This window comes from Triturus cristatus, chromosome 3_1, assembly GCF_964204655.1.
Source record: "Triturus cristatus chromosome 3_1, aTriCri1.1, whole genome shotgun sequence".
Lineage (NCBI taxonomy): Eukaryota > Metazoa > Chordata > Amphibia > Caudata > Salamandridae > Triturus > Triturus cristatus.
Genome location: NC_140583.1, coordinates 317,585,651 through 317,601,370, shown reverse-complemented (window position 1 = coordinate 317,601,370; position 15,720 = coordinate 317,585,651). Strand labels below are relative to the sequence as shown.

At 45.7% G+C, this 15,720-nt stretch overlaps 2 protein-coding genes across 3 annotated transcripts in view; one reads left to right on the top strand and one right to left on the bottom strand.

Annotated features, from left to right (window-relative positions):
- The window catches only part of LOC146860185 (dual oxidase maturation factor 1-like), a 465,978-nt gene that overhangs the window by 197,996 nt on the left and 252,262 nt on the right, over positions 1-15,720 (top strand). Inside the window, exon 2 of one of the 2 annotated variants that reach the window (XM_085644025.1) lies at positions 3,981-4,154. In XM_085644025.1, coding sequence (XP_085500151.1) covers positions 4,008-4,154 — 147 coding nt within the window. In that variant the 5' untranslated portion in view covers positions 3,981-4,007. Of the gene's footprint in view, positions 1-3,980; positions 4,666-15,720 lie in introns of those variants that run through there. The other variant, XM_085644026.1, reaches the window with a different exon arrangement.
- LOC146860186 (dual oxidase 1-like) overlaps positions 1-15,720 on the bottom strand; it is a 1,129,619-nt gene that overhangs the window by 1,082,715 nt on the left and 31,184 nt on the right. The window lies entirely within an intron of this gene.

Here is a 15,720-nt window from a genome sequence, read left to right as displayed (position 1 = left end):
ACATTCAGGCAATAGGGAGCACATTTCATGCAATTATCCAGAAAGTGTCAGATGTATGTTGTCCATTTTATTTTTACACTAGTGAAGTTTTGCGAAAGTTCCTATTTTAGTTCATTGGAATGATATATTTACAGCACTGAAAGATCATTTTCACTGTAATTAAATTCAGACAAGATGGAAAATGTATGCAGATTCTTTTGTACAAATGTACTTTTTGCAGAGATCTATATTCAATGTAAAATGGCAAATATATGCAGACTTTTTTCCGTACCTGTTCACTGAAAGAAATTGGAAATTTACCGATATATCCCTAACAGACACTAATAAACTCCTCATGGCAGTAAGATCAGGCTCGCCCTTTGATCCTTGCCCGGTGGCAGTAATTAAATCCGCCCCAAACCCTGTAGTTCAATTCCTCACCCCTCTTTTTAACGGTATTTTTTACTAAGGACACTTCCCAAAAACGTGGGAAATCGCTTCAGTTTTACACTTGCTAAAAAAGGCAAATCTTGATTGCAAGGACCCAAACAATTTTCGCCCGATCTCTCGCCTTCCTTTCCCAGCCAAGATCTTAGAGAAGGAAATGAATAGGCAACTAAGTGTTTTCCTAAGGGATAACAAAGTGCTGGACCCCACGCAATATGGTTTTAGAGAGGGTCACAGCACGGAGTCAGCACTTATATTATCAACAGAAGAGATCAGGGAAGCCTTAGATGGGGGAGGGAAGGCTGCTCTGGTATTGCTTGACCTATCGGCAGCTTTTGATACGGTCCATCATGGCTTATTGATGGACGGTTTGCTAGATTGTGGTGTTCAAGGTAAAGCCTGGCTGCTCTTAAAGTCCTTTTTATCAGAGCGCTCACAGACAGTAGCACTGGATAATTTTCATTCTAAGCCTTTCTCCCTGTCCTGTGGAGTGCCTCAGGGGTCGTCTCTTAGTCCCCTACTTTTTAATGTTTATGTTTCTTCACTTGGTTCACTGATCAGTTCTTTTGGTTTTAAATTGACTTCTTATGCCGATGATACACAGATTGTTGTGTCACTGCGGCCAGGTCAGGATATGGACGCTGGAAATCAGTTCCACGATTGCATGGAAGCTGTGGGAATGTGGATGTCACAAAGTTGCCTTAAGTTGAATTCAGGTAAAACTGAGGTTATCCTGTTTGAGAATGATGTAAACTTTTGGACCCCAAATTTGTGGCCTACCACCCTTGGTACTCTTCCCACGCCGTCAAAAAAAAATTAAAAACTTAGGAATCCTGATAGATGACAAGCTTAATTTTGGTGAACAGTATGACTCTATCTCATCGGCCACCTTTTTCGTCCTTGGGATGATTAAAAAGATCCTCCCTTTTTTACCGCCTGACAGTCAACGTACAGTGGTTACTTCACTTCTGATGTCCAAGACTGACTACTGTAATGGTCTCTATTTGAGCCTACAGGAACGTTATATGAATAGATTGCAAATGCTTCAAAACGCGGCAGCTAAGCAACTGTCAGGCACAGCCAAATTTGCGTCCATTTCTAAAGAAATCAGTAAACTGCATTGGCTTCCCGTTAGGAAGCGGGTTTGTTTTAACCCCTTCAGTGCCCATGACGAGATGGTCTCGTCATGGGCCGCGGTTGCGCTGTGCCCATGACGAGACCATCTCGTCATGAACCCCGCCCGCTAATAGAAAGCCCGGCACAGGGCGGGGAAAGGGCGGGGCATGCAAGAGGTTAAAGCCCTTTGTATTGTTTTTAAGGCCCTTCAGGTCATAAGCCCGGAGTTCCTGAAACAAAACATCCAATGGTATCAGCCTAAAAGGATGCTACGCTCTATAGCCAAGTTGGTTATAGTACCACGGATAAGGAAGGCTTCCTGGGGCGGAAGAAGTTTCATTCTGCGAGCCACAAAGGCATGGAACACCCTTCTGCCCTACCTAAGAATGTGCCCTGATCTCTTGGCCTTCAAGAACAGCCTGAAGACCTGGCTGTTTAATGTGTAATGGCAAACTTCCGTCCCCCCGCTCAGGAATAATGGGTAGCGCCAGGACATCCTAGGGTAATCGCACGCTATATAAATCTCCGTAACATAATATAACATATTAGTTGAGGGGGTGGGAAACCACTACAAATATTATTCATGGTCCTTTTCAGGGGAACTGCTGAGGTCACTAAATAAACCTGTGCTTAACCCTTTGGTAGCCTGGCCCAAAGCAGTCAGGCTTAACTTCGAGGCAATGTTTAAAGTATTTATGCAGCCCTCAAACAGAAATAAAATGAAAACACAACACAAGACAAATTCTATGCCAAGTTAGAAAAATATACCATATTTTCAGAAATAAAATGACACCTGAATGCCAAAAATACAATATGTAGAACCAGAGATATGAATTAAAAGTAGTGCCAAAAAGCACAAACATCAACCACAGTTATCTGGTCACGCAAGACTGGGTCATAGTCAAAAGGTAATGCCAGACTTAATGAAGTATGGATCAGGTACAGGGACCAGGGTCATTCTGATGGAAATTTTGCCTCCTGACTTTGAAACGTTTATGGAGAAAAAGTGGGTGTCAGTGAGCCAACAGTAGGGCAAGCTGGATCCAAAGAGGGGCTTGATGAAGGAAGGTTGTTGAAGAGTGGCGCCCCGGTGGGGTCATCCATGAAAGTTAGAAATTGAGCGGCGAAGCCCAAAGTCCTTGCCCATGAAGACACGATGTCGATCGGATGCTGCTTAACGTAATTACCAACAAAGCCCTCTGTGTTCACATTCAGAAATGTTCTGGAAGTCAAATCTCCTTCAGCTAATGCTTCGGCTAAGTAGCAAGCTGAGGCAGACACACGATTAAATGCTAACTGCTGCAACTTCGATGGAAATCATGGCCTCTGTTGGTTCTCCAGCCAGAAAGTTGGCAAAAAGTTTCTAAGAGTTTTCTCTTAGTTTTGGGGACAGCAGGAGTACACTCCAACATCAGCCAAGGGTTAAAATATGGTTAAGCAGAACATGCACAAATATGCACCTAGGCCTTCTTGGACAAATAGTAAGCAGCTCGCTCCAACATAACACCCACAATATATACCTTAAATAATATTTGAAGATAGGCTGTGTGGACATACTTGGTGGTGCAGTGCAGTTGTGCAGCACTCACACACCATTGCTGAAGAGATTTGGGATGATAAAACTTGTAAAGACCAGGAAAAGTGTGGTAAAAGTGTTTGAAAGCAAATATTTGACCTTGTAGTGTGATTCAGATTGGAATCCACCTCAGCCATCCCTTCAAGCTGATGTACATGTCACTTTGGACGTGAACATAACAGACTGGCAGAGCTCATGTCAGAGAGAGAGAGACAGAGCAGTTAGGCAGAGTGCAAGAACATTATTGTGCAATAGAAACAACTGACATGAATGCATAATCCTAGCAACAGAACATAAACACCAAGCACTTATTATGTCACCTATTGGGAGGGAAAACTAAAGTAGACATAATATAATTAATTGTACATTTTAGACATGCCTAACAAACAGTAAGATAATTGCTCTATAAGCTCCTAAACGAGCCCCCAAACAATGCTGTCTCAATCATTTCAAATGGTAAGGCCAGCTGGCCCCCTGGGGGCTGTGTGGTTGTGCATTACTCACATACAATAGCTGAAGATAAGTGGGGAAGAATTGTAACCAGTCTGTGCATTTACTATTCTGTGATTAAGTGCACACTGCTGTCGATTGTTAGTTGAAAATATCAACAAAAAAGCCATTTCAATTAATTTGGGTTAATATATTAGCAATGCACATGTGCAAAGTTGTCCTGCAAAGGTATTTATTATGCCGTTTATTAACCTATGATGCTATGTGAGATGGTGCTGTCCCCAATATGCAAGGCATTGCCTCAAACCACCCGCCCTCCCCATCATAATACATAACAGACAGAGGCGTGACAGATGAGGTGTGTTACCATCCACACCAGCCCCTTACTGTATTTTCTGGTTATATTTTATAGGTTTGCCGTGCTTGTAGGAGTTGCAGAATGTCTTGGGGTGATGGCATCTTCCCCTTCTACCCTCAGCCAAGGAGAGCCTTCATTTTTGACACCGCGAGCCTGCAGATCATCATCGCCTTCCTATCCGCCGCGTGCACCTTCATAGTCATCCTTCCGGGGATTCGGGGGAAAGCTGCAAGTATTCTGCTTTACTGCACCTCAATGATGACATGTGTTCAAGCAATTATTGAATGTTGAGTTTACTGCACAAGCATGTCACCTTGCACCCAATCCACCCCACAGGCACCGCTGTATAATGTAGGTAGCAGATTAGAATTTTCGTAAAGGATGTATAAGTCCCTCCCACCATGGCGAATAATCATGGTCTGATGCTGGATCATACCGGAAAGGGTGGATAATGCCCTAGTAACAAGCGGATCAATCAGACTAGAGAAAGGTTGTTCACCCAAGTCATCCTGAAGTCATCCGATGACTCTAGCTGGGCTATTCCTGTCTCTACCGCGTGTCTGCTGGTGCAGTGTCCTTTCTAGTGGTGAGGGTCGTCAACTACTGATCTCTAACAAGACAGAGGAGGCCTGGGGTCAGCCTGGTGACTACCTTCAGGGCACTCCACAGTGACTAGCTGGCTAATTGCTGCAACATCTTTTGGGCTGGTCAACAGTATGCTGAGATCCTTATGTTGCTGGTGAGTACTGTGGTCTGAATAACTGATCGTTGTGGTGGGAGACCCTTCCATACATAAGACTTGTGATTTGTCAGTGCGGTAATAGCCTTACTGACAAGCTGGTAATTACTATTTTATTTATGTTTTTAATTTTATTTGGGGGTTCAGTAAAGCACAGATTACTACCAAATGTGGTCACTTAAGAGTGACTGGTCACCAGTAGTGTGTGTTAAGTAGAGGAGAGTGCCATATTATGACATACTATAATGAACATAGTATTGGCCAGGCACCCCCGCAAACAGCGGGGGGCACCAGTAGTTTCTCCAGAAGACGGAGCCAAGGCGGGGAGTCTGTTGTTTGTTTCGGAACAAAGGAGGGTTGTGACGTCATCTGGAGGTGCCTGGGACAGAAACATTTAATGTGTTGAAAGGTGAGTAATCAGACTCTTTTCCTCTCCACTGCTCACCAGCATACTGGACCACAAACTGGAGGAAGGCGGAATGGGTGGACTTTCTAGTAGCAGAAAAAGGGGCCTACCCAAATATTTGGACTGATTAACTGGACTGACCCCGTGGAGGGGTGTTGAGTTGTGTAGGCACTGGGCAGGCAGGAGGGGGGACTGACCTGTGGTGGTCCTGAACCTTTTTTGCCCTACCCTGGGATGCCTGAAGTTGAACATTTTCGGCGATTTGTCTGGTGACAGCACAGAAAGGGGGCTACCCGAAAATTGGGACTGATTTACTGAAATGACCTCTTGGAGAGGTGTTGATTTGTGTGGGCACTGGGCAGGCGGGGGGGGGGGTGAACTGGCCGGCTGGTGGTCCTGAACCTTTCTTCCCTACCCCAGAATACCTGGAGCTGAACATTTTGGGTGAATATGCCTGGTGACAGCTACCTCGGCAGGAACGATGTGCTATGCGGGGCCCTTGTGCATGTGTTGGCATGGAGCTGCAGGTATTGCCCAGCCCTCTGAGAGATAGAGGGTAAGTGTAAGTTGCTACTAAGGTATGCTTGCCAATAATCCCTGGGATTCTCTGTGTTCTGGGCATGGGAGATGGATAAGGAATAGGGGTCTTCTGACAATATGCATAAGTGTTGTATTGCTTATACAATCTTTGCGCTGTTTTATGCTGATCTTATGTCCTGAGTTCTCATAACTATGATGACTGCTTAACTGTGGTTCTTTTTTCTCACTGAAGCTGTGTGAATAAAGATAGAGGGCTATGCCTTGGCTAAACCACAATCAATGTGGTCTTTATCCTGTGAGTCCTTTCAGTGGGGGGCAGCGACATTTACACATTGTGAGCACACTATGGGATTTCATTTCTCTTTCTCATTGAAAATGTTAAAAGCTGTTTTAATAGCAGCACATAGCTGTACATGCCAGTCTCATTTTCTCAAAAGTCGCTTCTTGCTATCTACAACAGTGAGGTGTTCTATAAACTGACAATATGAGCACAAAGGTAACAAGCATTTGCAATGCAATAGGTCTCGCATTAGTAAAAGTTTGAGCTATTAGCGTTGCTGATAATAATGCAACGCCAATAACTGAAACATTTAGTAATGTGAGAAGACAGGAAGTTGGGTGAGCCCTGGTGGTGGAATGTGTGGCCGAATAAGCGACCTCTAGGTGATGCACGTCTGAAGGGTGAGCAGGAGATCGAGAAGGAAGGAGAGGTAGGAGATGATGGATTGACAGTTGTGGAGGGTGTGGGCTCGATTCCTGCCTGACCCTGACCACATGACAGAGTGAGTCATCACATGTCAGGAGACTCACCCTGCTGCCCAATTAAATTACCGGGAGTCCCCGGGGCCTGCCCTAGTTGGGACAAGTGGTGCGTTAACTAGCTGGCAGTGAGTGTGGCGCCTCTGGCGCCCATTACCTCACGTCCTGGCTGGTTAACAGGAAGCAGGAATTGAGGCTCCGGAGTGAGAAGCGGCCAGCGGCGGGACTCTGAGTCGCAGAGTCTCACCATGATGGCAGAGCCGCATCGAGAGGCTTGTGACTGCATCAATGGGCGTGCAGCTGCGCAGCGTGTGCGGGGAGACTGGCGCTGCAGTGTGCACACTGCTGCAGGCATGTTGTGTGGTGCCGGCCGCCGTCCGATGAGAGGCAGGCGTCCGAGGCGCACATCAGTCACCCCCAACGTGCGGCTCAGTCCTGGGCTCACCGCCGTGGCTAGCAGCCAGAGAGAGAACAAGTTGAACTCACAACTCTACACGCTCAGTAACTTACTAACTAAGAAACTTAAGTACTTCTAACGCTCGTCACTTGACAGATTCTGTGTCTGAGAGGCAGCCTGCTCACAGTCACATCGCTCAGTGCTGCCAGTCTGAGTCACTGTGTCGTGTGTGTTGTACTGTCGTCTGCAGGCCGCTGCCAGGTAAAACTTTTGTGTCGCTGCGCTGTGGTGTCTCTTGTTGTCTGTAACACAGAGCTGCATGCACTGTCCCACCAGATCAAAAAGTATGAGTCACTGAGTGACTCACACATTTGATGTGGTGTGACTTACGGTGCGCCGGTGCACGTGGTCATGGTGGTGTTTTCTTTTGCAAGGAGGGCTTTCTCTCATCTGGCTGGAGGGAGCACAAGGGTTAGCACCCTTCCATTTCTGGTGCTCTGCAGCACTTTCAAGAACTTCTCGGAGTTTCTTGTTGCTCAAATGGCTGTAATTTCTGATGTTAAGAAGTTTCCCTCGTCTTCATTGCATGACTTTTGCTCGCGAGAAAGTGTCACTCATAGTCGCTGAAATGGCAAGTGCAATATTCGAAAAAAAAGCAGCTCCGGTTACCTTAGTGCAATGCGGCGGGGCTCAGCAGTCCGGGCGATTTCGTCTTTAGGACGCTCCCCGGCCTCAGGCGCAGCTCCGCTTCCTGGAACAAGCGTGGGGAAGCCCTCGAGGCTGTGACCAATCCCAGTGCGGCACAGCAATGACAAGGTGGGAATCCCTGAAGGCTGAGACCAAGCTCAGCGCAGCACGACAATGATGTCAGCGGACTCTGGGCCAGCAGCGGTGAAGCGGAGGAGCGGGGGCGAGGGAGTGCGGCAGCAAAGAGAACACGCTAATTAGAAACACATGTCTGCTGCGCGTAACAGACACCGCCGGGAAATGGGCGGTTACATTTCCAAACAATCTTGGACATTAACACACCTTTCAACAATGGCGTGCCGCCTTTTTCACAAAGACGAACGCTAAAGCCAATAGCAGCTGACTAAAACAAAACCACACGCACGAGCGTGTGGTCAGCTTCCAGGACCCCCTTACAAGACATCTTGCGCCGCTCGAGCAGTCCTGCGCACAGCAGCGCTAGGCGCGAGACCTAAAAATGGAAGATGTAAGACAAAGTTGATTAGATACATTTGTTATTCTGACTTAGATAATATTGATTACACATACATATCGAGGGGTGGCTGGTGAACATTGAAAGTGATAGAGAAATAATACCTGCCTCAGTACTAGGTAAATTATACAAGTGAGCCATCTTGATGCCCAGTAGGAATGGTTTCATGGATGTTCGCTCCCTAAGGAAGTTTGAAAAGATGCCAAATGGGGCATTTTATAGTGCAATGTTCACAGTAATTTGCTGCAAATCCAGGTGTTCTAAATGGGTACTAGTGAAGTATTCTAAATCTTTTGTTGCTCCCAGCACGTCTCACCCTCCCAAGAAGTATGTGAACTTGCATTCCCCAAGAAATCACTGACAACTGGTGGCAGAACAGTGGATTTTTCAACTTATTCCTCTCTAAAAATTGGCAAAATATTTATGTATATCACAGGTCATTAAGAGCTGGACATGCAATGTCACTTGGCGTATATGTTTTTGAAATGTATATAGCATCTTTCTTCACTTCAAGTAGTTTATTATTCTTGAGATGCTATAATGAAAAGGCAGTGTTAACAAATCACATGTAATAAACATCTCAGGATCATAGGCAATAGACTGCAGAGCTATACAAATTGTAGTGGCTCATACAGCAATGATACTGCTCATTTATAAAAAAATAAACATCATAGGACCAGACAGTGGATAGAGTGTCTAACATCCTTAAGGCTCACACAGGAGTAGTAATAATGTCATAAAAGCGTTATCAATATAGATGAGAGACGTCACATCCTGGAGGAGCAGCAGCTGTCTGAAGCTCAACTCAGAGAAGACAGAAGTCATCATCCTTGGACCCACCCCCTCAGCATGGGACAACCCCTGTTGGCCCTCCGCCCTCGGCATCCCCCCAACTCCCACGTACCACGCCCGGAACCTCGGCATCATACTCGACTCTTCCCTCACCATGACCCAACAGATCAACACCGTCTCCTCCTAGTGCTTCAACACCCTCCTCATCCTGCACACGACTTTCAAGTGGATCCCCCTGAATCCAAAAAAAGTCACCCACGCACTCATAAACAGCAGACTGGACTACAAAAATGCCCTCTATGCTGGAATCAACAAATCGCTGCTCCAGAAACTCCAAACTATCAAGTACACCACTGCCAGGCTCGTCCTTGGCATCCCACGACAGGAACACATCACCCAGCACCTACAAGACCTCCACTGACTCCCCGTCGAGAAGAGTCACCTACAAGCTACTCACTCATTTCTACAAATCCCTCCACAACACTGGACCCCAATACCTCAACGAAAGAGTCTCTTTCCACGTACCCAAGGGAAACCTTCAACTCGCCCTCGCCAAAACCATGCACATCTACGGAGCCATAACGGGTGGCAGAGCCTACTGCTACATCGCGACAAAGACCTGGAACGAACTCCTGCTCAACATCAGATGTTCCCCCAGAGTTGCACGACCATCCCCCCCGCACCTTGAGACCCTCACAGGTGAGTAGCGCGCTTCACAAATCCCTGATTAATTGATTGATGATGACATGCCTCCACACACGTGATAAAGTAACAGTCATATCAGTCAGTGCCTTGTAAACTCAGCACACTGGATTTACCATTAGCTTTAAATGTAATTCTGAAATGCAATTTCCTTTGAAACAACATATTGCCAGTTTCTGAACATGCATGCATTTTACCATAAAATAAAAAATGTCAGCGTAGCCTGACTGCTGCAGTGTAAAACCTGCAGTGTGGCCTGTCAAAATAACCTTTTCCGACAGGTAAAGACCTCTCTTTTAAATAATCATAACTGTTCTGCATCACTGTTGTCGTAAACTCTTGTCTCACTGGCTAAAATACTGCAAGGTAAACCACCTCTACCGTACGTTTTGATTGGCGTTCCACAGGAATGAAGAGGCCATGGGCAAGCCAACACCAGCCACATCACTGTCAGAGCTGGCTCCACCCTCAGAGTAACAGACCTCCGGAGAACAGAACCCCTGAACCTCTGCTGCAATCATCTTCAATCCCAGGACTTTTACTGCTCTGCCAAAGAATCTGGATGCAATTCTTATAGTGATCAAGTACACAAGAGACACGCTGCAACATACAATTAATGCTAAATATGACTGCTTGCACATTAAGGACTGTGTACAAGTTACATAAGGTTACAAGTGAGAACTCAGTTGTGTTTCAGTTTAGAGACCTTTTGGGTAACATATTCATCCAGTGAATTGGCACCTAATTGAGACATGAACAATTGTGAATCAGACATTGTGACCAATTAAATGCTATATAAAGGGATAGAAGTTGTGCACCAATATCACCTTAGTGTCCAAGATAGTATTGTATATAACAAGAGCCAGTCCTCTAAACTTAATCCTGATATAGCTGAACTAAGAGCTGGGATGAAAGACATGCAGGGGAAAATAAGGAACCTGGAATACAGCAATGAAGATGCAAAGAGCAAATCTCTTCACAAAAATATCAGACTGGTGGAGCTACCAAAGGAGGGCTGAGGGGCTGAGCAGGGGATTTTTTTTTTTAAGTCTGGTACTTCAAAACAGGGTGCATCAAACGTCATGGAGGAGAGGGCACTGCGCACCAGTGACCGTTTGGCCCTCAGGTTGCCACCCTGTGTTATCACAGCCAGATAGCTAAACTGTAGAGATCACAGCTTAATTCTACAAAGAGTGCTACAACATGGCCAATTTGAAGTGGATGCATCAAAGGCATTTAAAACTATACTGTAGTCTTATGGAAAACGTGCAACTCATTTGAGATGGTGAACATAAAGCTTTGTAATGCAAGACTGCAATATATGTTGATGTTTCCAGCAAAGCTGAAAGTAGATGGAGATAAAACAGTCTACTCCACGGAAACCAATCAAGCCTTGGAATAGGCAAACCAACAGACTGTGATGCCAGGTTTGTGGCCGCGAGGCAACCTTTGCCCTCAATGCCTGTAAAAGGGAGAACAAGGCATAGGACCTTCATCTCTGACAGACCAACCTAGTGACAGATGCTTGTAAATTAAGCTCAACATTGTGAATGACAGATTACACTGACCCCGAATACACCGCATAGGACAGTGACCAGGAATCAGACGTCTGAGTGAGATACTCGCCTCGACCAAATCTTGATAACACTAGACATTCAGTATGATTCTGTTACTTTGGTGTTGATCCCCTGTCCACATTTGGTACATACCCTGAACATTTTAATGTAGGACCCCATTTAAGAGCAGTTATCTTTTTGTTGTCAAGTGGAGGATGTACCATTGTGTTTAGCTTCTCACTTTCCCTTCTTCTTCCTTGTCCTGTTACCAGGATTCAGGAAACCAATTGCTCTACTGTTGCTACGTTTGGTCTCACATATGTTCTTGTCTAACCCTCAAAGGGTTTTAAAATTAAGGAATCTTTTGATCAAGTCATTGGGATTTTTGCATATGCTTATTTACAAATGTATGGTAACTACTGTATTATCTGTGCTATGGGAAAATGAGGGACGACTCTCACACAGGAGATAAGTGTACTTTGTTGCAAAAACGCATCTGACTTGGTTAGAAAAAGAATGCATAAGCAGTGGCGTACAGCACGGTTCGGGGTGTGGGGCGGGGTACCTCTTTGCTGCGTCTCTTCTTGGTAGTCCCTCACTCTGGCCTGGAACAGGGTGCACACTTAGGCTCCCCAAATCCAATCACAAAGCTGCAATGTTGTGATTGGTCTTAGTGCCGTGGTTCGGTGCTCAGACAGGCAGTGGAACCCTAGCCATGTTCTCCACCCAGACAGCAATACAGCCTGGGTGGAGAACATGCAAAGTGCACATGAATGTTTGGCCAACCCGAGACGACTGCCCAAACATTCATGTGCACTTACAAAGTTTGCTCACCACTCCCGCTGCTCCTGTGGTCAAAGCAACCCCGCCCGGCAAAGCTGCCACAGCAGGAACAAATAAAATTATATTAACTTCCACTTATAATTTAAAAAAAATCTTTATTTCACTGCTAAAAACCAATGGGGTGAGGATCCTCCACCTTAGCGCAGGAGTCGCGCTGTGCATAAGACATTGTTGGAGGAGCCAGGACTCCTGCACTACATTTTATTCGTATGCCAGGGGGGCATTACAGGGGTGCCACATATAATCGGAAAAGAACAGACTGATTATGAGGGACAATGCACCTTCATCAAGGGTCTGCTAACTGTAGATCCTCTACCCATGATGGGCCAGAATTTTCCAAATGTATCACAAGCCGCCTTCCTGGAATGCTTGTTCCCTCACTCTGCACTGCATATGAAAACTTTAACGATGTCAAGGACACAGTATCAGACAGATGGCACTCTCCCCTGCACAGGCCACCCACATATAAATCCACAGAAAAAATTATGACTCGGGCTAAAGGCTGACGCCTGACGGAAGAATGGAGAAGGCATATGTGTAGAAAAGGAAATATTCATACGTTCCACCTATCTATGACTTAGGAATCTTGACATGTTCTTTTATTCCCCACAAATACATGGATTGTCACTGCAAGTAGAATATTTAGCAAAAATAATTTCCAAAGATGCCATGTACATAATTACTAGAAAGGCTAAACTCACTTGACTACATCAAATACATTGACACGCAGCATTTGGATGACGATCAGACAGATAGCCTCCATGCAGAACTCACTAATTCAGATGGAGAGGTTTCCATGGTCCTGACCATAGAGGGAAAGATAGGAGCTTGGTTCTTGCTCAATCTGAAATGTATACTGTTTTGTGCAGACTGTTACACCGCTCACCGCTCGCTAAAGCCCTTGAAACACTCCACTCTGACTTCATGTGGCGATCTAACTTAAGGGTGGGTCCTCATGACCTGGTACAATTATTAGAGAGCCCACTCAGTGTATCTGAGAACAAATTGGTGATTATGCACAGCTAGCATCTGGGAAAACCCCAGGCAGTAATGACTTGCCAACTGAATTCTACATTGTCTACGAATACTTCCACAATACGTACCTGATAGCTACACACACCAGCATCCTCCCGTTCAACACCAGGGAAGGCATCTTTGTTGTGCTGTCCAAACCCGACTGAGACCCGATACCCACCTTTTCCAGGGGACCTCAATCAATGCTTAATCTTGATCGCAAGATTCTTATGAAAATCGCGGCAACGCTTCTTGAAGGTTTTGCCTATAAAGGTCAACATGGATCAGAGGACATGTGCTTTGGGAATAAGTACCTTATCTAAAATGCAGAGACTCTTCTTGCTCGAGCGTTCCTTATTCTGTGGAAACCCCCATACATATGGAAAAATCCTTAGATAAATTGCAATGGGACTACCCTCTTTATGTCTTGCAGTTAGTAGGTCATGGTGAAGAATGTATAACTTGGGTTAAGCTCCTTTACTTTAGCCCTACAGCATGGACCAGGACCCTGGGGAATCATGTGCACATCTTGGTCAGCGTAAACGAGCCCTAGACTTATCGCCACTGGTATTCACTCTGTCAATGAATCCCTCAGTGAATCATATAAATAATGTTGGCTACTTTTTTAGGATCATAATTAATGGCAAACCATATGTCATCTCCTTATATGCAGAAGATATTCTATTGTACATAAAGGAGATCGGGCCTGGAGCTGATGATAAACCAACTAGAAACCTAGGGTTCTGTATTTGGCCTAGTAGTGAATAAGAGGAAGTAATGCGATTTCCAGACAGCTTACATAGACTGATAGTCCTGACCAAGTTAGTGCTGGAATGGGCACCATATACCTTTAATTATTAAGGTGTGCAAATGTATCATCAGATACAAGATGCCTTTGCCCTTAGGCCTTAAGATCTGCCCAATCTTCATTCTCTGTTTGGAAGCATCGCCTCTTACTCTTAACGGGCAGAAATCCCCTATTTAAAATGGCACTACTGCCAGAGTCCTTGCATTATTTTGTCAGTACTCCTGCAGGCCTCACAAAAATGAGTGTTCACACGCCTCAATTCAATGCTGGTGGACTTGCTTTGGGATATGGGCAGGCGCAGGGTGGGTATGTGCAACCTGCTATTGCAAAATACTTTGGGGGGCTTGGGTGCACCAGACTTCAAGTCTTACTACTTGGCAGCACAACTCCAGTGGACGACTAGGTGAATGCAGCTTGAGGGCAATGCCGAAGTCTGGTATGGGCATGGAGCACTGGGAACTGAATCACTGACGGGGGTCCTGGTCACAGTGTACGGTTTCATCTCTTCCCTTCCTATCTTGGTATTAGTATCTAAGCACTGTGGGCATTCGTTTTCTTCTTACCCTGTTCTAAGATTGAAAAATGTAACTGTTGGTTTTCAGATCTGGCATTGCTACCAGTCAAAGGACATATTGTGACAAACTGATGATCTCCTAAAGCACCTAGTGTTGCCGCGTGGAGGTCAGATCCATTTTAGTGGATGCCGGCTAAAAATTAAGCTCATACTCTCCTAAGGAAGAATTTAGTGATTGATTCTGATATTTTGCAATGTAACTGACACTTGTTTTTCTTTCTAGTCAAGTTGCAAAACCCAATAACGACGTATTTAAAGTAAAAATGTAGAAGGATGGCCAGGATGAATACAATAAAGAATGAAGTGAACACAAATATGTCAAAATAGGCAGCAATTATGCAGTAATGTACAGAATGTCAGCATTTGAACTAATTTCTCTCTCCTACCCCCTTCCTTCCATCCCTCCTCTACAATACCCACTTTGGTTCCTCTGTACTCCTCCCCCTCAGTACCTGACCTTCTTACAGTGCCTTCCCTCACTTCTTTCCCCTCCCTGCTTCCTCCACATGTTGCCAACTCTCTTATCTCCCCCATTTCTCCTCGTGTTCTTCCCTCCTCCCTTCTTTTAGCCCCCCTGCTCCTTCATCAGTGCCCCACAATCGTCCCATTCTCCCATTGCCCAGCCTTGTCAGTGCTCCAATTGCATTGCACCCTCATCCCTTCTCCTCCGCGTGCCCTCACTTCTCCCCCTTCTGTATCCGCCTCCCTTCCTAACTCCCTCTCTGCGCCAGCTTCCTTCACCTTCCCAACACGTCTTCCCTGTTTCTGTCCTCCTCCTTTCCCACGGCCATCTCCACACCCCCTTCCATGCTCTCCCTTTCCTGGCTCCCATCTGCGTGCCTCATTTGAATGCTGCCAAACCTCCTATCCCACCATCTTCATTTCACCGTCCGCTCCACGCTTTCCTCACTCCCCTCTCGTGCGCTTGTAATAGTTCCATGTGAGGCCTTGCTCTTCAGTTGTACAAGCGCTTTTGCAGGTTCTGATGCCCATGACCTATCTAAGTATGTCAATAAATACATTTCAGCACCTAGAATTTGGAAAGTGCCAAGAACAGCCCAGGATAATGAAACAATCGTATATTTCCTGGATTTCCTTCTCGGTTTGGCTTCCAGTATTTTCTTTGCACGCCAGGGAGAGCTTGGACGGATGCACATGGAGCACCCTGGCGGCCTCTCGTCTATGCACACGTGAGTGCGCCTGGAGCTACAAGAAGAGCATGCCGCCGGAGGTCAGCGAGGGAAGACGAAAGGCTTCCTTTGTGCAATTTTTCTTGATCTTGAATCCACACACTTCTGGTTGCCACATTGCTGATGCCGGGCGGTGAAGCTTGACATTCTGTCGCCAATGGACCGACTACTTTCTGGATGTAACCCACCACCACCAAGCCCTTTCAATATATTATTAAAGGTGCAGCAGTGACATTATTAGCCTTCAGGGGGATG